Raw genomic sequence first — 27601 nt, forward strand, 5'->3', positions numbered from 1 at the left:
AGCAGGGAATTCAAGTAAGTGCATTGCAAGTCGGGGAAATTTTCCAATCAGGATATGAAAGCAATGGCTTTAGAAGTTTAGGGTTGTTTGTGTTTTTTTGTTTTTTGTTTTTTTTTAAACAGATGTTTTTAATAATATCTGACAACTCTGCATGCAATGTGCAAGACTAGAAGAAGATTAACTAATATGAACCAACAGCAGACTGAAGGACTTTGCCGAAACACTTCTCATGTCTTTTCCTCAGTATCTTGCTAAGATTCTCCATAGCAAAAACAAATAGATGTGATTTCAGGGAGTTATAAAGGGTAGGTACTTGCAGAGACAGAAATGCCAAGGCAGCAAGGCTGAAGCAATCTGGTAACTTCAGTTCCAAGCGTTCAGAGAAAGCTCTTTTTGTTAAACGTGTCACTGAGCTGCTACCACAATGCAAGATAACACGAAAACACTGCATAAAACCAGTGGCAGCACACTACAACTTAAAGAATGACAGTCCTGTTAGCCTGAATGAACTCAACCTCACAAGGAGCTCCAGACTTCCCTGGTTCTTGTATTTGAGGTCACTTAGAAATGCTACTAGCATAAGAGGGACACAACCAAACACGTGATGCCTGTTGGCTCACAGAAGCCACGCAAACCTTGCTGAGTGACAGTATTACTGACACACTATTAGAAGGGAATGAAGCCACGCACAGAAGCACACAAATTTGTTTGAAAAGCTGATCCAAAATGGAATATAAAGCATCTGGGAGACAGCAGCAACAGCAGGGAAGTCTAAACATTACATCTCACTAAAATAGTTAGATGGTTTGAATGCAGAAAAACAAATAAAAAGGTAAGACTGATGGTTCATCATGATTTCTGGTAATTGTACACATCTACAAAATCCCTAAAAATTCAGTGAACTGACACAATAAAGCATTGTGATAATGCAGCCAAAGAAACGAACCAAGCACTTTCTTCTTTTCTTTATGCACTATCTTCTTGTGTCTGAGCACACAGAGCAAAACAGCCACCTTGCAGTTCCTGAACAAGCACAGACCATGCATTCAGTGCTCAGCAGATGACAAGTTGATGAACTACATTCGTGCTTACTCTGTTCATTTTTTTTAGCAGCCCTGGCTTAAAAAAAAAAAAAAAAATCAACAATTTCCAGAGATTAAGAACTTGCTGAGAAAAAAAAACAAAGAATAAAAATTCATGGGGCTATTTTTGTTGTGGCCAAAGGCTGACAACTTACGCTATCAAATTTCTAATAGATACAAAGCAAAATATTTGGCACGGATCAGAAAAGAGATAAGGGAGATAAGCAATATGATAATACTGCTTAATTAAGTTAAGCTCATGGAAGTACAAAGAACTTTGAGGGAAAACAGTAACCCACATGATGAGTAGCTGATACAATGCACTGAAACGCACACTGATGGGAAAACTGAGGCTCCTGAGATGTCTGAGGAAGCTCTAAATAAGTTTGTAAGAAACCATCCACGTCTGCAGCCCCACAAACAATGGCAGGCACAGAAGTGTAAGGAGATGAGGAAGAAATGTGGCACAGAGAAGGCAGGCACCTAACTACTGCCCGGCTCACACAGAGCAGCGAACATCATGATGCAGACAAGTACCTCGAAATTATCACAGACAGGGAGATAGATGAGTGAAAACTGGAAGGTATAGTGGAAAAAAAAATAAGGGTTTTCTGGTTGCTTACCTGATAAAGGTAGCAAGCGTGAGCAAACAGCTTGTTTGCTGTATTTCATGCTAGGGGGGCATTCATCTCAAAGCACTGTGGCAGTGAGTTCCCAACCCGAAAGCGTTTCCGTGACACCCACCCCGCGCCCCACGGGTGCGCAGAAATCGGACCGGCACTGCCGGCAGCGCCTCGGGTCGCACGCGGAGCTGCGGCCGTGCGCGGCGCCCAGCTCGGGAGCGCTGCCCGGGAGGAGACGGGAGGCACGCGGGCCCCGCCGGACCCGGGACGGGCCGTCGGCGCCCCGAGCCGCCCCATTCCCTCCAGCCGTGACGCGAGGCAGAAGTTCCAGCCCCGAACTTCGTCGAGGAGAGGAAGCGCAGCGCAGAGTGCTCCGGGAAGACCGGCAGGGAGCGGGCGTCACCGGGCCCCGCTGCTCCCTTCTCCGCCGACGCCGGGTCTCCGCCCGGGACTCCGCGCGGCCCACGCGCTGCCGCGGTCCCGGGACAAAGCACCCGGCGGAGCCGGAGAACGGAGGGCGGGTGAGCCGGGGGGGGAACGGAAGGGACCGGGCACGGCGGGGGCCGCCGCCGCCACGAAGCCGCGCCGGGGCCGGGCCGGGCGCTCACCTGCCACGGGCTGTCCCCTCCTGGGGCAGTGGAGCCAGCGCGGCGGGATCTTGTTGTAAGACATGGCCGGGCCCGGGGCGAGGGCGAGGGCGGACGGGGAGGGAGGGAGGGAGGAAGGGGCAAGCGGGAGCGGCCCCTCGGCGCTCAGAGGCGCCCGCGGCCCCGGGCCCGCGGCGCCTTCATTCAGACCCAGCTCCGCCTCGGCCGCCGGCCCGCAGTGCTCCGCGGCCGCTTCCGCTTCCGGGTGCGCGCTGCCTGCGCCGCCATGCCGGGTCCGCCGGGCGCTAGGGAGTTGGGGCGGCGAGCGGGGCGGCCCGAATGGGGCCCGAGGCGGGTAATGACGGCAAGTCCGCGGCAGCCGTGAGACTGAGGGGGTGTGAAGTGCCCTCCTCCCCAAGCCGTCTCGTGGTCCTGCGGTTCTACGGACGCCTCGTCTCTTATTTTCCCCAGCTGCTCGGAGCAGCGCCATAGAACGCGGCGCTCCGGGCGCCGGTCTGGCAGCAGCCGACCGCCAGGGGGAGCCAGAGGCTGCCGAACAGAAAGTGAAACCGCGGCGCAGGCAGCGGGGTCCCGGCTGGCGCCTGCAGGCGGGGAGGGGCGCGGGCGGTGTGAGGGGCGTCCGTGGGCTGCTCCGAAAGTAATGCCTCCCGTTTATTTCCACAGAGATTGCAACAGCTACGAAGAGCATAATAATACTGTTCGATAGACCAAATTCGCAGCTACAAAACACTTTTTCAACATAGTCACCGCAGTTTTGCAAGCAATGAACAAGATTCTGCATGCTGTGCTCGTAAACAACTGCACCAGCAGAGATGGCCCTGTGTCACTGCTGTCACTGCCTCACTGCGCTCACACCCAGCCTTTGGTCTCCATAATCGTTCAGCAAGCATCACCCAGGTTTTAAAAGTGAACATGCTGTAAACATGACATTAAGAGATGGTACATAAAAAAAGGAATATGGAAACAGAGAATAAAGCTTTTTGCTCTTATCAGTGTTCAGTGTATTCCATTGGGAATTTTACATGGAAAAAATTGAAGTGCACAGTATTGTCTAGCAAAGAGTATTCACGCTTTGGAGAATCATAGAATTGCTCAGGTTGGAAAAGACCTTAAAGATCATTGAGTCCACCCAGAACCTAACCATACTACCTTAACTCTAACAACCCTCAGCTAAATCACGTCCCTGAGCACCACATCCAAACAGTTTTTAAGCACATCCAGGGATGGGGAACCAACCACCTCCCTGGGGAGCCTTAATAAGCCTTTCTGTAAAGAAGTGTTTCCTGATATCCAACTTAAATTTACCCTGGTGCAACTTGAGGCCATTTTCCTGCATTCTGTCACCACTGTGAATAGATCAACCCCACTCTCGCTGTAAGCACCTTTCAGATATTTGAAGAGAACGATAAGGTCTCCCTTCACCCTCCTTTTCCCCAGACTAAACAGCCACAGTACCTTCAGTCACTCCTCTGCACTGCCAGTCTACTGCACTGACCCCTCCCAGAAACAGCCCACATGTCAAGTGCTTCCTCTTACATTGCTGTGGTTCTGCCTGTGTTGCTTTCAGGTCTGGAACAGTTGGCTGCTTACACCTCATGGATGGACCTATCTGCATGTTCTGCATATGTAGTTCACGCTGAGCTTTGCCATGTTAGACACTCCAAACGAATTTACAGGCATAGGGTGACAGTTCTTGTGTTACATCTTAGTGAACAAGCACTTTTCTGTTTGGCTTTATGCTTAAGATTACTTCTCCTGTTGTACCAGCAGAGAGCACCCAGTTCCCACATTCTTAACATGCCTGTTAGAAGTGTGCATTCGCTGTTTGAACAAGAAAAACACAGGTGCACGGTGTAGTGGTTGTGCAATGCTTTGAGAAAACAACTGCAAATGTTTTCGCAGTCCATGGTATAGAATTCCCTCTTCTCTTCTCTGTATGCTGCTTCTCTTTTACTTACATGCATTCAAACTCCTGAACCCTGGTTTCTGTTTGCCAATTATAATCCTTCTCTCAGAGGAAACACGACAATCAATAAGTTATTTTCCCAGGATAAGGTTCATTCCTTCTATCACAGATTTGTTGGCTTCTCTGATTTCAGTCCATCTGCAATGTTTCTGGTAGCAGAGAGCTGCATTTGTGTTCTACTTTGACTCGAAAAAAGAAAAAAAACAACATATGAACATGAAAAAAAATGAGAAAAACACAATTTATACCTTTTTTCCTCATTCCAGACTGAACATTTATTCAAACTACTGCTGGTGAAAACCTCACACTTTTCATTTTATTAACTTTTATTAATTGCATGTAGTATACTAATAATGACTTTAATTACTATTGTAACTAACTAGTTCATTTAGGTATGCTAGCAGTGATATATGTTCAAGGCAAAGGAAACCAACCAGCTGTTATGCCTTAATAAAGATTATGAGGTTCTATACTGATGTGTCAACAACCCTACGCTCAGGAGGCATGAAGCTTTTGCGGGGGAAAGAGGAAGGGGAGTGCTGTTTAAATCTGAATAAGTACTACAACTTCTTTGATACTGTAGTTGTACCTTATTCCAGTAGTGCTTAGATTCTAACAGCATCAGAAACAACAATAATAATAGTAATAATAATAATAATAATAATATAACCCAGTACCTTGAAAACATATTTAACATTATGGTCACTTATGCTAATTAGAGAACCTAAACATGCAGACATTTAAACATGCTGAGCATTCACCAGCTCTTCCATAAGCGAAAAGAAAGTGCTAATGGCTTAACAGTTTTTAAACCATGTCCACCTGTTTGGTGTCAGGAAATAATTAAGAAACTGACTTCTTAGACAAATCAATTATTCTTCTATGTTTGACAATGAAAATAAGACTTTAGAAGGAATTATTTTAATGCTTGTGCATATAAAATAACGAAAAGGGATGTTCAAACTATGTTCCACGTTCTCCAATATATTGGAGAAAATGTCATTTACAGTGTTCTTCCAGCAGAGAGCTTTGAGAGTTCAGCAACAAAATTACCGGTCTGTAATCTTCAAAACATTAGGGGGCACCATAGCCTCACAGACTTAACAAGACGTAAGCTAAAGTACAGTTATTTTTCCTATCCAAAGTAAACAGGAAACAGCATGAAGCCAGCCAAATCAGCTCCTGGAGTTGTTCCATAATGCAAGACTATGATACAGTTCCTAACACAAATTCCAGCAGAAGACAAGCCAGATATCTAGTACACCCTTCTTTTTATAGCAGTAATAAAACCCACGGACTAATGGATGCAATAAAAGCAACTTGCTTTCAAGTCTTCACGTGAATCTTGAATTTCCTGTCAGGGTTTCATTCTGGGAAAATGTGTTTTTAGCACAAGCCTCTGAGGTATTACAGTGTTTGTAGAATAAAGCTCTGTACAGGCAGAAAGCAGGCAGTGAGTTTCAGATGGAGCTGCTTTAAATCCCAGTCCCTGAACTGGGTATCATGCTATAAAGGAATCAGAAAGCTGTGTGTCTGCAAACCTTCCTCACACCTACAGAGCGAGGAAAGTATCTGGCTGCTGTTATTGAAGGACAGCGGGTGTGACTGCACACACCAACTTGCCTTCCTCTTGTTCCTCTGCAACTGAATTCCTCTGCAACTGAACTGATAGCGGGCTTGATGCGGTGGAGGTAAGCAGCTGGGCAGCAGGATCATGAGCAAAACAACTACCATTCCCAGTGGGCTGACACCCACCTCCTCAGTGTTCTTGCAGTTTGACCTCAACACTGGTGGCCTTGCATCAGATGCGAGAAACAATTTTCAGTGAAATCCTAAACCTTGAAAAGTATCCAGATGTAACATTCAAGAACATACTATCTGTTGCATAAAGTGAAATCACACAACAGTGTGCTTTCAGTATGGATAGCCATGGAATTTTAGTCAATCAACTGGAATTCCGTGATGAGTAGCAGTAGGGAGAAGTGTGACGTAATACAGAGAAACAAACTCTCATTAAAGTAAGTGGAAAGCGTGACTCATAATCTTTGGAGCTGATCTGGTAAGATCACACAGTAAAACAGCACATCTGATGCTACGCTTTCTAGTTTCTGTGCTGAGGATGGGTACCTTCACAAAATCCTGCCCTGAGTGGAGGCTGTAGTTGAAACTGCAGTGTGGGAATACAAGAAAAACTGAACTGCTGTTCGGAGCAGCAGCTGTGGAGCAAGATAAGCAGCATGAGAACCAAGGACACCTTTAGAAGAAGAAAGAACATCTCGTGGTTCTGATTGGATAAGCACCTGTGTGAACGGTTGAAGAGTGTTTTGTAGAATGCTTTGTTAACATGCATAAATAGAACAGTGCTTAACAATAAAGTAGACCAACAGCTTTTAACCATGTTGGTGTGCTGTTGTCTCCAGCAAGTCCTGAGAGTACAGAGACTTCCCCGCATTTGGTGCCCAAACAGGGACGGCGTGGGACGATTCAGGGAAGTGGACAACGGCAGGACACTTGCCACAGAGAGTTGGCACCGACACAAGCGTTGCCGTAGCTGGAAGCTGGCACCGACGTAAGTGTTGTGATAGCTGGAAGTGGGGTTGTGACCTGCCCTCTGTATCCACGATGGAATGGGAAGCTGCGGAGAAATTGCTTTTAAGTTTTCTCTCTAAGAGAAGGGAGCAGTCATCTCCTAAAGGCATGACTGAGCTGGTACACTGGGCTCAGAAGAAGGGACATTTGTTGCACTGATATTCAGCATTGACGAATGGCGGGATATCGGGGACCGCATGTGGGACTCAGTCATCAGTGGTGGAAAGGAAGAAAAGTTGTTGCGGACCCTTGGCCCCTTGTGGAGGTCTATTATTAATACTTTAAAAGCTGTGCAAGCCGAGTGACAGGTAGCTGCTGCAGCTATACAGGCACTGGCCAGTACAACAACTAATTTGGCTTTGGAGTTTGACGTGCCTGTTCGGGGTATCACACACCCTGTGTGTTCCTCGGCAGGTCAGATAAAAGCATTGGTAGAGGCAGCAGCCCCTGATCTCTCAAATGACGCTGCTACTGCACTGCTACTGAGTCATCTGCAGTACTGCAGCAAGGAAAAGGGGCTATACATGACTTCACGCCTGATGGGCACTGCAAGGAGCAGTCTCCTGAAGAATCAGAGAGTGACAATGGGGGTGAGGGGCTGGAAAAACTGGATTGCAAGGTTAAAATATTAACAGAGCGATTACGTAGCCTGGAAATCTGTATGGGCCTGACCGAGGTTCTCAACCAGTGCCTTCTACAGGTCCCGTCCTACTGACAGCGCTTGTTGCTCCACTGACTCACCTGGCAGCTTCTCCCTCACGGTGGTCAGGGGTAATCTGTGATGCTTTACTGGAGGGGCAATGGGAAACGGCTTCTCGAATCGTGTGCCCAGTGGTGTATGATCAGCAGGGTGCGCAACAGGAATCCCGTGCTTGGAAACTGTTACAACAAGTGTGGAAAATGGTTACGGAGTACGGCCTTAAAGCCGAGGTATCTAAACAAATTATTCAATGGATTTTTACTGCTGATGTGAATGTGCCAAATGACATAAAAAATTTGGGTAGGTTGCTATTAACACCATCAGAAAATTTGTTGTTTCTCCAAGAGTGGTCTGACAGAGCACACTGTGAGGCTGGAATAGCTTGGCAGCCTGCTGATTCACTGTATGGCATTACAGCAGAAATGCTGACAGGGATAGGTCCTTATGCCTCCTCTGACACACAGGTTTCTTTTGCAGCAGCTTTTCACCACTTGTTGGCTAGACTGGCATTGGAGGCAATTTTTTGCCATTCCTGCTGGGAAAAAGGAACTGACTTTTGCCACTGTGTGCCAGGGGGTTACAGAACCATTTACTGATTATGTGGGTCGAATGTGGGTAGCAATTCAGGATAGTGATTTGCCTGAAGAAACTAAACAGCAGCTATTTTGGGTTATGGTGCATGATAATGCCAATGACCATACTAAGGATATATTAGCTACGCTTCCACAGGAATCCACAGTCGAAAGCATGTTGCAACATGTAGCTCAAGTTGAGCAAATTGCCACCGCTGTGCAAGCGGCTATGGCTACACCGTCACCAAGAAGGGGCGGGAATGAGAAGTTTACATGCTATGGTTGTGGTCTTACTGGTCATATGCAGCACAATTGCACTAAAAAAGTATGGTGGGATCATTGTCAACAGCCCACTCATTCTGCCCGGGTTTGCCTCAAGGCAGGAAACAGCCAGGGGAGCATGAAAGTTCGGCGTGCCCCAATACAAGTACTCCAAGCAGCAACTTGAAGGCTACCTCAATCCCTGTCCCTGGCACCCGATGTAGTCTCAGAGTGGACGTGGCAACTGCAATAGATGCCTATTTACATGATACTGTGGTTCACAAGGTGAAATTAGTTGCCCACAGGCCATTGTCTCAACATCAGCCTTTGCACACTTTGCTGATGGGTAGATCTTCATTGGGCTTATTTACTGTGATGTTAATTCTGGGGGTGATAGATTCCGATTATGTTGGACCTAAATATGCCTTGTTATATACTATCACTCCTCCTGTCTTTATTCCAGCTGGATCAAGAATCACACAGTTAATTCCCACACCAGCTCAAACTTCTGCAAGGGATGGTCCTAGGATAGGGGGTTTGGGGCCAACTGGCCCTCTAGTCTGTCTAACAGGGGAACAGCCAATGATACAAGTAACATTGACTTCTCGAGACATTAGTAAAAGCTTTATTAGACTCAGGCGCTGATGTCTCTATTGTATCTACTTCTGTTTGGCCTGTGCAATGGGCGGCCTCCCCTGTCACAAACATTAGTGGTGTTGGTGATTTTTCTGCTACAAAACGCTCTAAGCACCTGGTGCAATTTCTGCTTAAGGTAGAAAAAGTAATCTCTCTCCTATTACATATTGCTGCGTTGCCCAACGGTTTGCAAATGCTAGTTGGTCGTGATATTCTGTCCCAAACTGGAAGTAGGCTCACTAATCAGGATTTAGTCTAATGGTCACTGCAGCACCGCCACCTATTCCTATCAGCAGGAAAACGGATGAAGCAATATGGGTGGAGCAGTGGCCATTGTCGAAGGGACATTTAGAAATTGCACAAGCGTTAGTACAGGAACAACTTTGAGCAGGTCATATTCAACCTTCCACTAGCCCTTGGAATACACCAATCTTTGTTATTCCAAAGAAATCTGGCGAATGGCGCCTGCTGCACAACCTCCAGAAAATCAGTGATCAAATGGAAGTGATGGGCGCCTTACAATAGCTGGGAAGTGCAATTAATCTCCCATCTCTCTCAATTCGGTCTTACGGTGGCACTGGAGAAAGAGCAGCGCATCTTTCCTATGTTACATCTGAGTTGGAAATTGTCAGATGCTATGATATACCCTCAAACTGCAGAATTGAAAATTGACATTTCTACACTCACTGACTTACAAACTCTTTTAGGTCACTCATAATGGCTACGGCCATCGATTGGCATTTCTAACGCTCAGCTAGAACAGTTGTTAGAATTGTTAAGGGAGAGACGTGCTAATGATGCGATTGTGCTCACACCTGAGGCTAAGCAGGCTTTAGTTCAGATTACGGCCCAAATTCAATTGGCAGCTAGCCATCATCAATCCCTACTTCACAACATTTCTCTTGTGTATGTCCAGGAGAGGCATGCATTCACAGTCATCTGTCAATGGAAAAAAACACTCACTTCTCCTCAAAACAGGCCTACTAAATAATCTCCTACTTCTCCTTCTGTGCTGTTTTTCTTTTTTTTTTTGCTGGAATGGCTGTTTCTCCCTGCTCAGCCTCGGTCATCCTTGATGACTCGTATTGATACAGTAGCTGAACAAATTCATATGGGCAGAGACAGAGTTCTCTGCATAGTGGGGCGAGAACCTGACGATATTAGTTTATTCTTTACCTCACTGTGGCAGTGTGGGTGTGCTGTCACTCCCTCTCTTTACAGTTGGCTTTAGAAGGGTACCCTGGTCGTTTGCATACAGAACACCCAGATCAGCGAGTAGCGCGGTTCCTGGAAAATACTGACTGGGTTGAAATACCTCGGTATTCAAGACGACCAGTGAATGGTCTCACAGTATAATAACGCTGGATGCTGGAGCCACAAAGCTGTCTGTGTGTGGTGGGACAATAGCTGGAAGCATCAGTTTGTGCCACCAGAGTCACGAGATGACTTACAAACTATGGAAATAAAAGCGATTTTGTTGGCCTTTACTGCGTGGCCAAATGAACCTCTAAATATTGTGACCGATTCCCTCTACACAGCTGGCATATGTCAAAGAATTGAGGATGCCCACATTAGAGACAACAAGAATATGTGGCTTATCTCTATGTTTTTACATCTTAAACATACATATGGCAAAGAAAGGAACCATATTGTGTCAGCTATATTCACAGCCACCTAAACACACTTGGTTTAGGGGAGGGTAAAGCTGTAGCTGATAAATTGGCTATGGTGACTCCTGTTAATCTGTTTGATGCCGCTCGTAGCTCTTCTGAGATGTTTCATCAAAATGCCTGTGGTTTACATAGACAGTTTAATATTGAATGATGCAAGGTTAATAGTACAAACATGTCCACAGTGCAGTCACTGTAACAGTGGCCTTGAGCTGTCGACCAATCCCCAAGGCTTAAGAGCATTGGAAGTGTGGCAAACAGATATCACCCATATCGCAGAGTTTGGTCGACTGTGGTTTGTTCATGTCACTATTGACACTTACTCTGGGTTTACATGGACCTCTCCTTTAGCAGGCGAATCTGTTAAGCATGTCACTGTTTAATGAAACATTGGATTGCATGTTTTGCTATCCTAGGAGTTCCAAAACAAATTAGAATGGATAATGGGCCAGCCTATAAGTCACAGTCAGTAGAGTCTTTTTTGAAAAAGTGGGGAGTTCAATGTAAGTTTGGGATCCCACATACTCCTACAGGTCAGGCTATTATAGAACATGCTCATGCTACACTAAAAGTGCAACAAAACTGAATGGGTGATGTAGGTGCTGTGCCAGGTTGCCTCATGAACGCTCTTTTCTCCCTTAACTTCCTTTCTGTACGAGGAGGCTCATTGGTACCTGCTATAACCTTGCATCATTCAAGCACTAGTATGAGAGTACTATCTGAGTCTGCAAAAGTACCTTACAAAGATCCTGGAGATTGGAAGGGCCCCAGTACTACTATATTTGCAGGAAGAGGTTATTCTTGTCTTTCCACAGATGATGGCCCTATTTGTATTCCTGCTCACCATGTTTGCCCTTGCCGCAGAAGCGCTACCTGAACTGCACCAAATCAACCCACAGCAAAACATGTGGGTCACCTGGGCTCAATCAACAGGACAGACCAACTTCTGCTTAGCGCTTGCTTCTGCCACTGATCCTTTTCAAACTTAATAGGAATGCAGTTTCTAAACGATTCTGACTTTTCTGCTTACTCCACAGATAGTTGCAATGTATTAGACACTCCAGGTGATTGTTCTTTCAAGCCTCTTAAGGGTCTCAATACCACTATACCCTGGGAGTTGAATCTTTTTGGAGTTCAACAGATCGGTAACGCAAGAAAATATGTTTCATGTTTGGCAATTATATATGCTCAGTATGGCAACAGGCTATTAGGAGTTACTCGCTTCGAATTCCTTTCCCTGGAAAACCACAAGGAAACCAAATATGGACGATAGTTTCTCCTAAGCAAGTAGACTATTCAGTACAGGCATGGTGCGGGTATGGTCAACCGGTTTATCAGTCCAATACTATGGTACCAACCACACTAGGAGCAGTCGGGTTTGGATGGAACACCACACAAATTTTGATCAGCCCACAGAAGCCAAAAACGCTATCCCTTGGGTATTTTCTAATATGTGGGGAGCATGCCTGGCAGGGTATACCAGGAAAGACATTAAGACATTGAGATTTTGGAAAGGGTCCAGAGGAGGGCGACTAAGATGATCAGGGGGCTGGAGCACCTCCCCTATGAGGACAGGCTGAGGGAGTTGGGCTTGTTCAGCCTGGAGAAGAGAAGGCTGCGGGGTGACCTCATTGCAGCCTATCAATACCTGAAGGGAACCTACACCCACGAGGGGAGTAAACTCTTCAAAAGGGCTGACAACAGCAGGACTAGGGGAAATGGATCGAAGTTGAAGGAGGGAAGATTTAGGTTGGATGTTAGGGGGAAGTTCTATACAAGGAGAGTGGTTAGGCCCTGGAACGGGCTGCCCAGGGAGGTTGTGGATGCCCCGTCCTTGGATGTGTTTAAGGCCAGGTTGGACAGGGTCCTGGGCAACCTGATCTGAATGTGTGTGTTTGGTGGCCCTGCTAGGCAGGGGGGTTGGAACTACATGATCCTTGAGGTCCCTTCCAACCCGGGTGATTCTGTGATTCTGTGATTCTGTGAAATGCTTTTGGGGGTCCATGTTACATTGGCAAACTCACTATGTTTTCTCTCACTTTCCAGGAAATGCGTGTCATCCACTCTAAATGTAGCATAGTTCTACTGCCAGATTGCAGCAACAATGTGGAATTATTATCTGTGGCTGCATGGGTGGCTTTAGCAGTCTTTATACCGAGGGCTGTTGCTGGGAATGTGCAAAAAACTATAGCTTGCTTAGCATGCTGGGCAGAAAAAACAAGCGAATGTAACCACTGGTATTTTAGAGTAATTATTATTAGATCAAAGTGGCTTATGCTATGCCTTGCTGCAAAATAGAGCTGCCATTGACTTTTTGCTATTAGCGCAGGGACATGGATGAGAGGATTTTGATGGTAGGTGCTGCTTCAATTTCAGTGACCATAGTGAGTCAATTCACGAGGCTATCACATGCACATAAGATACAGCAAGATGTCAGTCGGCTGGACAAATGGCTAGAGGGATGGGGTATTACCAGATGGCTGCAAGGTTTGGTAAAGGAAGGCTTTTGCGGTCTTCTAATGATTGTTTCAGGTGTTATAAGTATTATTGTAGCTATCAGAATTGTAAAACACTTGCTCAACAAAATGTCTGCTGCTGTCTTGCTTGCACAAAAAGAAAAAGGGGGAATTGTGGGGGAGTGGTTGACGCAGCTCGGCCGTGTTTACTCCTCTTTGGAACATTGAGAGCAAGCAGCCCACGAAAGGGACAGTACCAGGATGTGAAACGACCTTGAGAAAGACTGATACCAGACTTGAAATGACTGTCTTGTGCTTCTTATTTTTTGGTATTGACTTGTAGCTTGTTGTATTGCAGTGGTATAATATAGGGGGTGCTTTTCCTGTATTGTTAATGTGATTGAGTACTTCCTTTATTTTAGAAGTAGATTGAATGTGAATTAAACAGGATTTAATGTTACCAGTGCTGGAATCTACGGGAATAGCTATTTTAATGTATTAGTAACATTCAGTTATGATACTATCAGCTTATCAAATAGCATTTCTGGATTTGCAACGATAAAACCTGGAAAGGAATCCCAGGCAAAGGGATGACCCTGTATTATAGAATGATTAACCTTCTTTCATCCCACTTATCAGGAATTTTTAAAATATGACAACACATCACCTGAGGCAAAGATGAACGCTCAGAGAGCTAAGCTTGATAGTTTATTATGTTCGCAGGTAACTGTTCCACTTGGGCTCTGTATCGCGCACTGGCCGTGCAGATACAGTGTACAAATGGAAAATACTCTTCAGACCCCGAGAAGAATAAAAGCAAGAAAGAATCTGTGATGGGTGGGAGAGGAAAAGTACACCTTGAAGCAGGGGATGCCCTGCTGGCACTGCCTATCGCATTCACCACCACCATGTACTTTCTCTCTCTTTTTTTGTTGGTTCTCGAGGGTCAGTAAGTAACAATGCCCCCAGTTCTATCTGGCATGCAAAAGTTGTCCGACTATTAATTCTCTATTAGCCCAAGGCATAATCATGAGCACTCTAAAAGCGTCTGTTGTATAAATCTTAGTGATCTTTCAAAATCAATATATCAGAATATATTAAAGTTGAAGACCTCTTTCAAAGCAGTTAGAGATTAACACAGAACTCTAATAAATCCTCAAGGATTTATTTCCAAGTTGCAGAAAGTTGGGCTGCAGGCCAAACGGGTGTTTGTTCTTTTTAGTAGGTTAACAGTATTTCTTGTCATTATGCTACATTTGCCTTGTCTCCTTTCTCACATTTAGAGTACTGTCAATCGAGGCCTTGATTGAGTTCTAATTACTTTAGTGTTACTGTGTTATAGTATGGTAGTAGTTCTGCGAATAAACAAAAAAGGGGGAATTGTGGGAATACAAGAAAAAGTGTTCAGAGCAGCAGCTGGAAAAACTGTTAAAGCAGCAGCTGTGGAGCAACATAAGCATCATGCGAACCGAGGACACCTTTAGAAGAAGAAAGGACATCTCATGGCTCTGACTGGATAAGCGCCTGTGCGAACAGTTGAAGAGTGTTTTGTAGAATGCTTTGTTAACATGCATAAATAGAACAGTGCTTAACAATGAAGTAGACCAACAGCTTTTAACCACGTTGGTGTGCTGTTGTGTCTCCAGCACGTCCTGAGAGTACAGAGACTTCCCCACACTGCGTAACTGAGGCCTTGGACCATGTGGGAAGCAGAGCAGAGAGTCTGTTGCTACTGGGTGTGATCACTTCTTTACTGCCTGAAATAGCCAGAGGGGCTCAGCATTTATGCCGTAAACCTGTGTACGTGATGATTGAGTTCTGGGTTGCTGTACAGGTAGAAATATTTTTCTCATGTGATCAGTCATACAAAGTAAAGGTTATTATCCACAGACATTCTCTGACTTTCTGCATCTTAAGTTTGAGCCTATGGATATATAAGATGGTTATATGTGTTTATAAAGCCTGTGAAGAATAACACGCATATGAGCTATATAATACAGTAGATGAGAAAATACAGACAGACTTATTTTTATTGATGTGTCTGTAAGATTCAAAGTATACAGTATACTGTACAAATATAAATGAAAACCATAGTCTCTGTCTTGAGGTGTTTCAGTCCTAAAAATGCCTGAAGGAACCGGTTAAAGGCAAAGGAAAAGAATACATAACGAGGCAAAGTGATCAGCCTGGCAGCCATAATGGCTTTTTTTAAAAAACTTTTTTTTTTTTTTAATTGCATACAACTTACATATAAGTATATATGTGGAATTATATATAGAAAATAAGATGCTCAAACATTGTCCTTGTTAGTTTTGCTTTCTGCCTGTATTCATTGTGGAACAAGTTTTACAAGAACACATCCTACTCTTTCATGCAAAAGCTTCCCTCAAAACCAATAACAGAGCAAGAGGAATATCTTAGCACGTGTGTCTGCAGTATCACTGATCTTGCAAACCTTAGGAATAAGTTGGCAAGTGTCATTTAAACAATGACATTATATAAGCTGTAAATCTGCCTCTTCCAAGCAATCCTTAGAGAAAGAAACAGAAATTTGTTTTCATTAGGCACATGTCTGGAATTCCCTAGAAGTATTCTTTCTCACTTTCTCTCCACTTTAGGCTACATCACACAGTAACAACCTGGGGCAGACATTGCAGAATGGGCTTTTCCTCAGGCAGTGTGACAACCAAGGTCTATTGCTGGTCACAAAGTCACATAAAGCCAACACCATTTCTTTCTACTGCTGATTTTGCCTTCTGTAGTTATGTGAAGAGGAACACAAATAAGCTTACTGTCTTCATACTCAAACCTTCACTTGGAATGAGTATAAAGCTGTCTTTCTCCACATGGACTTTAAGGGAATTACAAAGAGAAAGGGAAGGAGGTGTAAAGATGACTGCTCTTTCCTGAGATGAGTTTCCTGGCCTTTGAGGTTCACACTGTGTTCCAGCAGTAGGAAGTTTTGGAGTTTGGCTAAGTAGTCTTTACACACTGAAAGGGTGTAGGCTTTTCCTATGAAATCTTAACTGTTCTGTGAAAAGTCATTTTGTGAATTCCCTTATCTACTTCTGCTGTTCAGAAACTGTTCTTCAAAAATCCCTTTTGGGGAGAAAAATCTCCACGTATCCTTCCACACGCAGAGTTAGATGTGCTGAAATGAGTTCAGTATTTTATTTTTTGCTATAATTGGATGATGATTTTTTTTCAGAGACTCACTGTGGAGCACATTCTAAGCTTTCTGAAGACTTCTATGAGTTTCAGTGGATTGTGAATCAAAACCTGCCTATCTGTATTCTCTAACATGGAGAATTAAAAAAAATGTGTCAGAAAATATTTGTACACAACAGTGGAGAGTCATGAGCAGAACTAAAACACATAATTAATGGATTATTGAACCATGACACAGAGATAGAGGGACTCAAAAGAATATGAACAATATGGACATAATCCTGATTGTACATAAGGGTATGCTAATTTAAACTGAGAAGCCTGTTTCAATTGTTTGTATCTTAGATGTGAATTTTGCTTATCACAAAGGGAATGGTCAGAATGAAAAGACAAGGCATTTTGTCCTGAATCACAACCCTTTTAATTATTCTCCATTCTTCCCTACACTGCAGTTTATAGCAGTGTCAAAAAGGGCAGCTGTTGCTAGGTAATCTTTACCAGCTTGGCAGCTGAAGTTCCAGCTGGACAGAAAGGAGTTTTTATGTATCAAACTGTACATCATTCAAACCTAAAGCATTAGTTCTAAATGCTCCTAGTTAAAGGTTTCTTTTCAGGAGTAATGTAGCTCCAGGCTGAGCAGCACAGCTCTGCAGGCCATGGGTCAGCGGGACATGAGTTGCTGCAAGCCCTTCCTGGGCACTTTGCTGAACTCTGCAGTGAACATCGGGCTCACACACCCCTTTGACCCTCTTGTGCTGAGTGTGGTCTGTGCTCACAGGGTCAACAAAGCCAGGAGCTGACGGAGCTCAGAGTGAGCAGACCTCCCTCCCTCACTGCTGGGTGCCGTTGGGTCAAGCTCCTCTTTTCGTTATATCTCGGGGCTGGACAAAAGCATGGTCTCCCTTTATCTCAGCTTTGTGAGCTACCAAGCATCCTAAGGAATCTTGGGTCCTTTTAATGCATGAAGCAGAACTAACAGAAGTACAAAAATGAAATCATTACTCTAATGTATAAAAATTCTTGGAACAAACTTTACTCATACTTTAATAGAATAACCGCAAAGAAATTTTATTGCTATATCTTCTAAGAATTCTGATATGGAGGAAACCAAGAGTTAAATGTGGGATAATCAGTCAGTGAATTATGGTCACATCTGCCGTTGTTCCCCATCCAGCCATGTTCTTTAGCACCTGACACCCACTGACACCATAACAGTCTTTTTTGTTTAATTTTGTTACCTATGGATGATAAAACCACAAGAATTGGACTTGCTTTCTCTTTCCTAGGGGCTGTGGGCTACAAAGCCCACATCTTTTTAGCATGAAATAGTGTTCTCTTCTATATGAACTATGGCATCCAAACACATGATAAATACGTATCCAGTTCTGAGGGTATTAATCACTCCAGTGCTACAGTAATTCCTGACGCTGAGGAAGTAGTGCCAGTCCCACAGGCCTGAGCTGGCAGACTGAGGAGCAGCCAGGCACTCCCACACCTCACTGACCTACTTCTTCTTCTCGGTTCTCCTAATGAAGCAACCTGGAGCTGCCCTGCAGATCCCCATGGCATCTGTGGTGTTTTTCTGCCCCAGGGGCACACCACATGAGCACTGACTCACCGCAGTGCTGCTCTCCTGCGCTGACAATTCACCGGTGTCAAGTGTGGAACAGGTCTCCAAAAGATTGCAGGCCTCTGCCGCGTCAGCTGTGCCAACATAATGTGTGCACAAAGTCTATTTGTTGATTTACTTTGTTAGAGGTAGTTTAAAACAGGAGTGCTGCCTAGGGCTCAGCCGTGGCTGAGAAGAAAGGAGAACCAGACAGAAATGAAACAGGAACATAAGGAAAAATCCTAAGTGAAAAGATGAAACAGATAAGCCTTTTGGTAAGACTTACTCATGTTTGCATCAGCCAGCTGCCATTTTACATTTTGTTAAAGATAGGCTACCTAGCAGGCAGAGGTAACAAGTCGTGCCACTGAGGATACACTCAGTAACAAGAAGTTGATCACCTGTGTTGGACCAGGAAACTTTTGTTCCCCAACTGTTAAGCAAATCACTAGCAGAAAGATATTTGTAACAGACTGGCTCATACATTTGTAGTGAAACGTGCAGTTTTGTCCCAGCGGTTGTTTTGTCTGCTAACAAGGTCTAGTTCTGAGACAGAACATTAGCCTCTATCTCAAAACATGGCTCATAAATAGTCAAGGGCAGACACTAAGTACATTTGATTTCACAACCACGAATGATGATGAATGAACACTGCAACCTGAAGTTTCTACAGCTCTGTGTAAATCCCAGTAGTCATCAACACGTTACACAATTTCTCTGGTTCATATTAACACATACAGGAAATATGTTCCATGGCTCCCATTTTACACAACGTCCAAATCAGTTACCTCACTTAAGGTTCGGTCAGAGTGTAAGAGACAGACCCTGGCTTTCAATTGGACTGAAGTTTTTGTAATTGTTGGTGATACGTATTTTAACAAAAAAGATTGTACGTATGAAGAATGGCCTAAAGAAGCATTAGTAAAACTTGAATTTTTGCACCCTAAGCATGACTTTTTACATGAGCTATTCAGCTCAGTAGAGCTCAACATTTTGTTTGTTTTAAAACAGACATTCTAACACTTACTGAGAATTAGTCCAATTTATGAATTTGACAGCATTTGACAGCTGACCATGGATCACCACAATAAGGGAAGAACAGCCTTGTGCTAGAGAAGTTTATTTGTTTCACTAAAGCACGTATGAGTTGAATCTCGGTGAACAGATGTCAGGTTCTGACTTGGCATATCCTGTATTCATAATATGCAAGCCCGTTCTTTTTTACCACTGCCCATTTGTTTGCTGCAATTAATAGATGTAACACATCTTAAGTCTCTCAACTTCCACACAAATATATAGTGCTCTTATTAATATCAGTGAAAGCCCTAAATATGTACGCGCCAAAAAAAAAAAAAAAAGACAGGGAGACCAGCATTCCATCGAGCAGTACTCTTACTCTAGTATTTACTTAATCTTTCTATGGTTAAAAGCAAAAACAACACAGTTTGCTTTCGGGAGTTGAATGTGTTTCATAAATACTGCATCACTTCACCGTGCCACACGGCCTTCGGTATTCTATAATCCAGTTCTCAAGAGCAAATATCATTCTACATACAAGGAGCACTGCAGAAAGCAGAGCAAGGAAGTAACAGCAAAAGAAGGTAAGAAGGAACTTAGTGAGACATTGCCAAGAACAAAGGAACAAATGATGTCAAAAGGCAGCATATCAGGTAGGCAGCAGAAGCTAGCCTATGCCTATATGTGCAGATGAATGCTGTAAACTTAAGGCAGAAAGTGAACGAAAGACAACAAGGGTAGCTGAAAGAGAACATAAGTGAAGAATAAGAAAGAAGGTTGTTACCATGTTGTATGATAGCAAGACTAAAGTAGTAAGCTACACAGCTGAAGCCAGAAGATGAATGGGATGAAATATTAACGCCGAGAACTAATAAGGCCCAAAGCAAGAATTTTTCAGGGGAAATGATAAACAACTGGTGTGCTGTGGAAAATGGTAAAGAAAGTGGAAACCATAATAAGTTTCAAAAAACTTTCTCGAAAGCTGATGACACTGGAGCAGGAGAGATGAAAGGCTTGTAGTTGCAGATCCCTTTCTCTGAAGAAGGAAATAAAACCAAACTAGATCCCTATCATCAACTGTAAATTGCATAGGGGAAGAGGCTGGGAAAATGGAAAATCCCAATTTTGTTCAGCAGTGAAGAACTCTGCTTTCTTTCCAGCTGAGGAGACGTCACTGGAAAGTCCCAACCTGAAAAAAAAATCCAGCAAGTAAACAAATTGTCTAGGCGGTGAAAACAGAAAGAGGAACAAAGTCAGATGATACTTTGACTTTAAAGGAGCTTATTTTCAAGTAAGCATTTCCTTGATGGCAGCGGTTCAAATTCAGACAAGAAAAATCTCATTACAGTGAATCTGGCCAGAAGCTTCACTAATGGTATGAGGCTAAGTCATTTATTAAATATGTAAGGCTTCAACTTCGGATCTTTTTTATTTTCTGCTACAGTGTACAGTCCAACAACCCCTGTGACAAACCAGACATTATTATTAGATCACTGCAAAGTTATAAATAATTATCTGACAACTTTGTGGATTTTTTTTCTCCTGGGCTTATATGTATTTCCAGACAAGGAAGACAAGGAAGCTTTCCTTAACAATGTATTTCCTAACTCACTGGGCACGGCTGTTTGCATTATAAGCAAGTTTAATGATGGGAACTTTTCCAGTATTGTCCATCAAGAAAATAAGGAAAAGACATGGCCTTTTCTTCTACTTAAAGAAGAAATTGTTGAACAAAATTTTGGGATTGTCTCAATACTGCTTTTCTGCTTTCCCAGTTAATTAGCATTGATGCATTCTGAGCCAGTGTGCACGACAGCAGAACCCTGCTAGCAAAAAACAGATAGCAGTTATGAAAGTGTTGCACAGACTGTCATACACCCAACCTTATCAATATTAAACTAAAAATGTAGGATTTTATTTTCTTTACACTTTCCTCACCAGGATTTAACACAACTGCAGAGAACCAGCTCTCATGCATTATCCTTGGTAGCCAAAACTACGGTTCTTTATGAAGTTGCCAACCTAGTGATATCCTCACAGACAGGGAAAGAAGATCAGTTATCAACCTTTAGGTCAGGGGATTGTGCTTGGTTTTTGTTGTTAGCTTTTGTTTGTTTGTTTTTTCATTGCTTCTAGTGTGTGTAAACAGTAGGAGAGAAACAACTGCAGGAAGGTGTGAGATGTTGATTCTTTACCATTCTTGCTGTTATCAGGTAAGGGCATAATTCTATCACTGTCATGGCAGGGGGCAGGAGGATTCTAACTTCCAAGGTGGAAGCCCAGAGCCAGGCCCACTTCTGCTACTTGAGCTTTGAACAACACAGAGCAATGATCTTGATAGTTTTCATCAGCCACCAAGCTGGAGCAGCAATGCGAAACCCAGTGAGTTTCAGTTCCTGTAGCTGATGCAATAACAGTCTTAGCTTTCTAAAGGAGAAATGGAAAGAAACTCCCTCTCATGTGTGCTTTTACATACATTGCAGAAAGGATAATTGATGATATCTTTCCTGGAAGAGGTGAGGGTTGGGACAGAAGTAGGGACAATCTTCACAGAAATCATTCTAATTTGATTCTTTTTCATAGACTCACAGAACGTACCAAGTCAGAAGGGACCCGCAAAGATCAACAAGTTCAGCCCCTGGCTCTGCACAGACTGTAGGAATGTCTCTCAAAGCAATTTCCTAACATTAAAAGTAAGCTGTGGCAGGAACACGATGAACATGCCAATGTTGACCAAGATGACATACTGCGCAGTCTGACAGTAAGTCTTGCCTTACGATCGATAACGCCTATTGCAAAAGCCTCTGTATTGAAGACTTGTTTTCACAGTTTCAGATAACACAGTTTGCCACAATAGCTAATCTAGGACCCTTCTGTAAAAATGTTGATAATTTTTAAGCATTAAAATTATTTTTTCTGTCTTCTGGTAGCACAGCCACGCTATCCAAAATCATTTCAAAATAGATGCGTCTTTAATACTGAGACATATTTTCTTCAATTTAACTACTATGCTGCTCCCAATTTCAGTTCCACATACAGAATCACAGAATCACAGAATCACAGAAACACCAAGGTTGGAAAAGACCTACAAGATCACCCAGTCCAACCATCTACTTATCACCAGTAGTTCTCACTAAACCATATCTCTCAACACAATGTCCAAATGTTCCTTGCACACCTCCAGGGTCGGGGACTCCACCACCTCCCTGGGTAGCCCATTCCAGTGCCTGACCACTCTTTCAGAAAAGTAGTATTTCCTGATGTCCAGCCTAAATCTCCCCTGGAGCAGCTTGAAGCCATTCCCTCTAGTTCTACCACCAGTTACATGAGAGAAGAGGCCGACCCCCAGCTCCCTACAACCTCCCTTAAGGCAGCTATAGAGAGCAATGAGGTCTCCCCTGGGCCTCCTCTTCTCCAGGCTGAACAATCCCAGCTCCTTCCACTGCTCCTCATAAGCCCTGTGCTCCACACCCCTCACCAGCTTTGTAACTCAGTCAGGAATAAGAGTAAGCACAACTGTCAATCAAAAAAATCCAGGCAGAAGACTTTAGGGCTGGAAAAAGTACTTTGTACTTCAGTATACAGTTGGCAGCAAGATACACAAAATATTTACATGTATTTACTTACTGAACACATGGTACAATTAAGTAACGTTGGAAATCAGCCTCAAAAGTGAAATGTCTGTGATATTCATTTCTGCTTCAGAGGAGCTGGGGGGTTGTGATGTAGTGAGGCTTTATCTGGTAAAACTTCTCTGAAAAGCATGAATTTGGGATCAGTCAAGAATCACAATGAAAGAACAAAAAGATGTGAATAAAGGAGAAACAAGCACACCTTTCTTAGGAAGAAAAAAAAAAAAAAGGATTTCCTTAGTCAACTCTGAGTTGTCCTGAATGAAAAGAAATTAACAAACTAACCTAATTTCTGGTGGAGTCAGTGGCAGTTATCGGAACAGGGAAGAAAATTCTAGAATAGCCAATTCTGTACCTGGCTTTGCTCAGTGTTTGGCACGTCATTTTGTTGCTTTTCTTCTCTGACCTTGTCCATCTTGCCAGAACAGCAGTTCATTTGGCAGCTGATAAGGAACGTAAGGTCAACTGTAAAGCTGACTTGATTAAGCAAGAAAATATATGCAAATGTGTGTTAAATCTTGGTAAATCCAAACATGACTCTATCTGCTCAGTGACAGGTTAAGAAAAAAGGCTCGAATAACCTGAAAGCTAAGCTCAACATCCAAAAGCTGGAGAGCACCAGGATTAACACAGAAGAGGCACACGAAAGCCTGGCCTAGGATCAAAAAGGCACTGTAGCAATCTCCAGCTGCAGCACCATCAGGTTCACTGATGGCTTCCAAGCTGCACGTAGCTCACGAGCAGTCCAAATATGATTTCAAGGGCAGGGCTGGCATCAGAGCAGCACTGATATGAATGCTGCCAAGTGACACAGTTCTGCAGAAAAGGAAGCCAGGATTGAGAGGAGGGCTGCAAACCACAGCAGCTCTGCATTAACATCCCAGTTCTGACTCATATGGCTCAGAACAAATGCCTTGGTTCTCACTGTGGTGGCACAGAACACGCTGGTTTCATTTAGCCACGCTTGCCACAGAGACAGTGAATGTGTGGTGCATGGATAACACAGGCACCTGGGAATGAGAACCACTTTGCTCAGCTGAGTCTGATGCTTGCACAAGTTGAAGCCTTCACACTGACATGAAAGAAGCAAAATATGCAGGCTAATTACCACTGCCTTCATGGCTGTGATTCACTAGTCAGCTCTTTTTCATCCCATGAATGACATCGTGTTAGAAATTACTGCCTGGGGACCCAGACTGAAACTGGCCCTGCAATCACAGTAATGGGTCTCCATGCAGGTACAAGAACGGAGTTTAAATTAGCTTCAAATTATTTTACCAAATAAGAAAAGGAATAATTAAGATGTGAAACGCTTCAACAACAACTAATCAGTAACAATTTCAAACATAAAAGTAATTATTTTATTTCACAGACATAACAACTTCAGCAGAGAATTAGCATTTAACATAAATGACTTTAAATGAAAAGCTATTGAAAACCAATAGTATACAAAAATGTGTTTACTTTAAAAGCTTAACATTTGAATGAACAGAATGTAGCTATACATGTGACTATACAAACAAGTCAGGTACCTCTCATCAATACTTGTAGAACAAGATCAAAATTTGGTCTTAAATCCTGATATACAAAAACAAACAAACAAAAAACACAACAAAATGACTGCACCTCATGATAAACAATACAAACTTTCCCAAGAATAACACCCCAAAACTATCCAGATTACTGCTGTTCCTCTGGTGTGATGTGACCTGATATCTGCTAGGCCCCACATTCTCCTTTCTCTCCCAACTAACCTCTACTCTTTAACTGATAAGTCTCTTTCTGGAGCCACAACTACTCCCTAGCAGACATCACAGAGTGAGCAGGGCCTGGCCCACTTCCAGCATCCTCCCACTGTGCAGGCAGGAAGGCTGCATACAAAACACATTCCCTGTGCCAAGGGGGAGGCCACACTGAGAGGCACAAAGTTGGTCACGGACTGCAAACCAGGGCAGTGAAAAAAGCTCGTTGTTTTGTTACAATTCAGTATTGTGCATATTTAGAAGCACTGTGTATCATCAGTGTTTTGGATGAGCTTGCAGTGGGGTGAGAGCTGTACCCACTACAAACCTTACCACTACAAACTTAGGTACAGGACTCGTGGTATTTCTGGATACCTTTCCCCCAAGACCTTTAGAGGACACTGCTCACACCAGCGACACCACTATACAAACTACAAAATGCAGTGATCATTTCTATATGAAATCTTGAATCTTGTTCCAAGGACATCCGAACCTAAACGGACTGCTGAAGTCTACCTGCATCAGAACCACAGCCAGCAGAGAACTTCTCTTAGGCCTCAGTGAAAATACTGGCAGCACAACAAATTAACTTCTGCACACAGCAATGCATGAACAAAAGCTTTGAGTGCACAAATTCTACTAAAGGACTTAGGTCAATCATACACTTGTGTAATACAGTGATGTAATTGTATTTCTCATCATTTTTCAGTGGTGTGCAGAGACAGGACAAGGGGCAGTGGGCCCAAATTGGAACGTATGAAGTTCCATCTGAACTTGAGGAAAAACTTCCCTTACTGTGAGGGTGAAGGAGCACAGGAACAGGCTGCCCAGAGAGGTGGTGGGGTCCCCTACTCCACAGATATTCAAGACCCACCTGGACATCTTCTCATGCGATCTGCTGTAGGAAACCTGCTTTAGTAGGGGGTTGGATGCAATGACCTCCAGAGGTCTCCCCCAGCCCCTACAATTCTGTGATTCCAATTAAAGAGACATTTCACAGTGATACCATTTGAACTTCCATGCTGTGAAAACCGCAGACACTAACAGACGCAAAGCATGTATTACCTGAAGGCCTTTATTTAGAACTTTGCAATTTGGCTTTTCTTAGCTGAATCTCAGTTCTGCTCCATGGATTTGGTGTTTGGCTACATACTTGAATTCTCCCATTTCCATCACTTATAGTTGTGTGCTGCGACACAAAGCTAGCAGTAAGAGACAGTTCCACCTATCAGGCACCAAGTCAGCTGCAAAGCAGCACGTATGCCTGTAAGCATCAAAAAGCTATTCACAACGACTTCTAAGTTGGTCAGGCAGAATCACCAACGGTCGCTTTTAATGGAGCTCGGTCAGTTTTCCTAGCCCTCAATAAATAGAAAGCGTAAGGCGTGAGGAGTCCAAATTCTTTAATGGAGTTAAGCCGGGAAGCGCCGCGAGCGATGTGCCGCGCTTCAGCTCAGCGCTCTCCCTCCGACCGCAGCTTGGGCCGCCCAGCCCGGCCCGGCCCGCGTACAGCTCCGCGGCGCCGAGGGACGCGCGGGCCGCCATTTGGCGCCGAGAGCTACTTGCACAGCCCCTCGAGGCGCTCCAGCGTGCCCTTCATGTCGCGGATGCGCTTGGCCAGGGCGGGCACGGGCTGCATGGCGCGGTCCAGCTCCTCGCAACGCGCCACCAGGGCGTACATGGCGCGGATGCTGAGGTCGGCCGCCTCGCCCAGGCTCTCCACACCGTCGCGGTAGGTCTGGATGCAGCCGACGCTGAGCGCCGTCAGCGCCTGCAGCCCGCAGTGCACGTTGCGCAGCAGCTCGTCCACCTGCGCCGCCACCTGCCCGGCAAGCGCCACCACGTCCTGCAGCGCCCCGGGATCGATGGCGGGGATGGAGCTGCCGCCGGCCGCCGCCGCCGGCTCGCCCCGCGGCACGCCGCTCAGCCGGATCCGCCGCTCCAGGTTGTTGGCCACGAACTGCGTGAGCTGCCCCTCGCGCAGCACCGTTCCCTCCAGCTCCAAGGCGCTCGCCAGAGTAGCCCGCCGCCCCTCCGGCAGCTGCCGCCCCTCCGGCGGCGAACGTCCTGCCGCCGCTCCACCGCCGGCGGCCAGGCTCAAGGCCTCCAAGCTGCGGTCGTCCCGGCTCGCTCCCTCCTCGGCTGGAGGAGCGGCAGCGGCAGCAGGCCGCGACGCCGGCTCCTCCATAGCAGGCCCGGCCGGGTACGCGCCTCCACCTCCGAGGGGGGCGCTTCGCCGCCTGTTTACGTCTCCTCCGATTGGCTGAGCGGCGCGAGGGGGCGCGGCCGATGCCGCTTGCGCTGCGCGAGATTGGCCGGTGGTGCTCAACGGGGGAAGCTCTCGTCCCTCCGCTCGCTTCGCATTTCGAGCCCGTGACTCGGAGACTGGGGCGTGCCCGTTGTTTGTGTCTGCCCGGATTGGGCGGCCTGCGGAAGCGGGCGGAGCCACAAGTGTTTGTGTCGCTTCCGATTGGTCAGGGTGGGGCCAGAGCGGCCACCGGTTCGCTGGGATTGGTGGTGCCCTGCGGAGAGGCACGCCGCTCTCTCCGTTCTCGCACGGCGATTGGCGGGAGGGCGGAAGGGGGCGTGCCCACCCCGTGTAACAACACAGGGCGCTGCTGGCTGCTCCTCTCACTCCCCCGCCATGTTCTCCTAGCAGCCGATCCGACCGTACCACCATCTGAGCCTATAAAGCCCGGGTAAACAGTCCCTAGCGACCCGAGCCGCTCATCCCTGCCGGGGCTCGACCCCTTCTTCCCTTTACAGCTCTGGGTACCCACATCCCACCATGGTCACCACCACGGCGCCGCCGCCCTTCCTGACTCGAATCTCGGCGGGCACCGAAGATCCCCGGCGGCTGCCCTCGACGCTCCTCCAGCACCTCAGGCGAGGGGACAACAACTGTGAGAACCAGCCCAGCTGCTGCCTGGCAGGTCCGGGGGGCAGCGCGCGGCCCGCGCTGAAGAGAGTGAGGCGGAGGAAGGGCAAGATCCGGCCGGGCCCCGCAGGGCTCCTGCCGAGCCGTTACCAGCAGTTCCAGCAGCACCGCGCCGGCCTGGGCAGAAGGACGCCGCTGGGAGCGCACGGCCCGGCCGAACTCGGCGATCCCGTTGCTTCAACTGTCTCTGCCGCTCCCGGCTTCGCGGCGACCCCCGCCGAAGAGTCCCTCGCACCCACCCCCTCCAGACCCGCGCCCAGCAGATCCCTCAGAAAGGAGGTAAGAAGGGGCTCCGAGATTTCATGACTTTTTTCCCTTTCACGGCGCTCCGT

At 45.5% G+C, this 27601-nt stretch overlaps 3 protein-coding genes and 2 long non-coding RNA genes across 6 annotated transcripts in view; 3 read left to right on the top strand and 2 right to left on the bottom strand.

Moving 5' to 3' along the window:
- Positions 1-2409, bottom strand: part of RNGTT (RNA guanylyltransferase and 5'-phosphatase) — a 189581-nt gene extending 187172 nt beyond the window's left edge. For both annotated transcript variants that reach the window (XM_042824336.1, XM_042824328.1), the window contains exon 1: positions 2314-2409. In XM_042824336.1, the coding sequence (XP_042680270.1) occupies positions 2314-2377 (64 nt within the window). In that variant the 5' untranslated portion in view covers positions 2378-2409. The remainder of the gene's footprint in view (positions 1-2313) is intronic.
- A 161-nt stretch (positions 2410-2570) lies between these two features.
- On the top strand, positions 2571-3302 carry LOC122163228. The gene is made up of 2 exons (XR_006169855.1): positions 2571-2647; positions 2977-3302. It is a non-coding gene; the product is annotated as an uncharacterized LOC122163228 (long non-coding RNA).
- A 16181-nt stretch (positions 3303-19483) lies between these two features.
- LOC122162249 lies at positions 19484-21955 on the top strand. The gene is made up of 3 exons (XR_006169444.1): positions 19484-19541; positions 21203-21339; positions 21541-21955. It is a non-coding gene; the product is annotated as an uncharacterized LOC122162249 (long non-coding RNA).
- Positions 21956-25388: 3433 nt separating this feature from the next.
- Positions 25389-27325, bottom strand: BORCS6 (BLOC-1 related complex subunit 6). Its single transcript, XM_042829257.1, is given in 3 exon segments — positions 25389-26552; positions 26554-26678; positions 26681-27325. Coding segments are annotated over 3 exon segments (1119 nt in total). The 5' UTR covers positions 27012-27325; the 3' UTR covers positions 25389-25889.
- PNRC1 (proline rich nuclear receptor coactivator 1) overlaps positions 26946-27601 on the top strand; it is a 2377-nt gene continuing 1721 nt past the window's right edge. Inside the window, exon 1 of the mRNA XM_042829270.1 lies at positions 26946-27548. Coding sequence (XP_042685204.1) covers positions 27120-27548 — 429 coding nt within the window. The 5' untranslated portion in view covers positions 26946-27119. The remainder of the gene's footprint in view (positions 27549-27601) is intronic.

The sequence above is a fragment of the Centrocercus urophasianus genome, unplaced genomic scaffold, assembly GCF_019232065.1.
Source record: "Centrocercus urophasianus isolate 14NV4802_14NV808 unplaced genomic scaffold, USGS_Curo_1.0 seq_10, whole genome shotgun sequence".
Taxonomy (NCBI): Eukaryota; Metazoa; Chordata; class Aves; order Galliformes; family Phasianidae; genus Centrocercus; species Centrocercus urophasianus.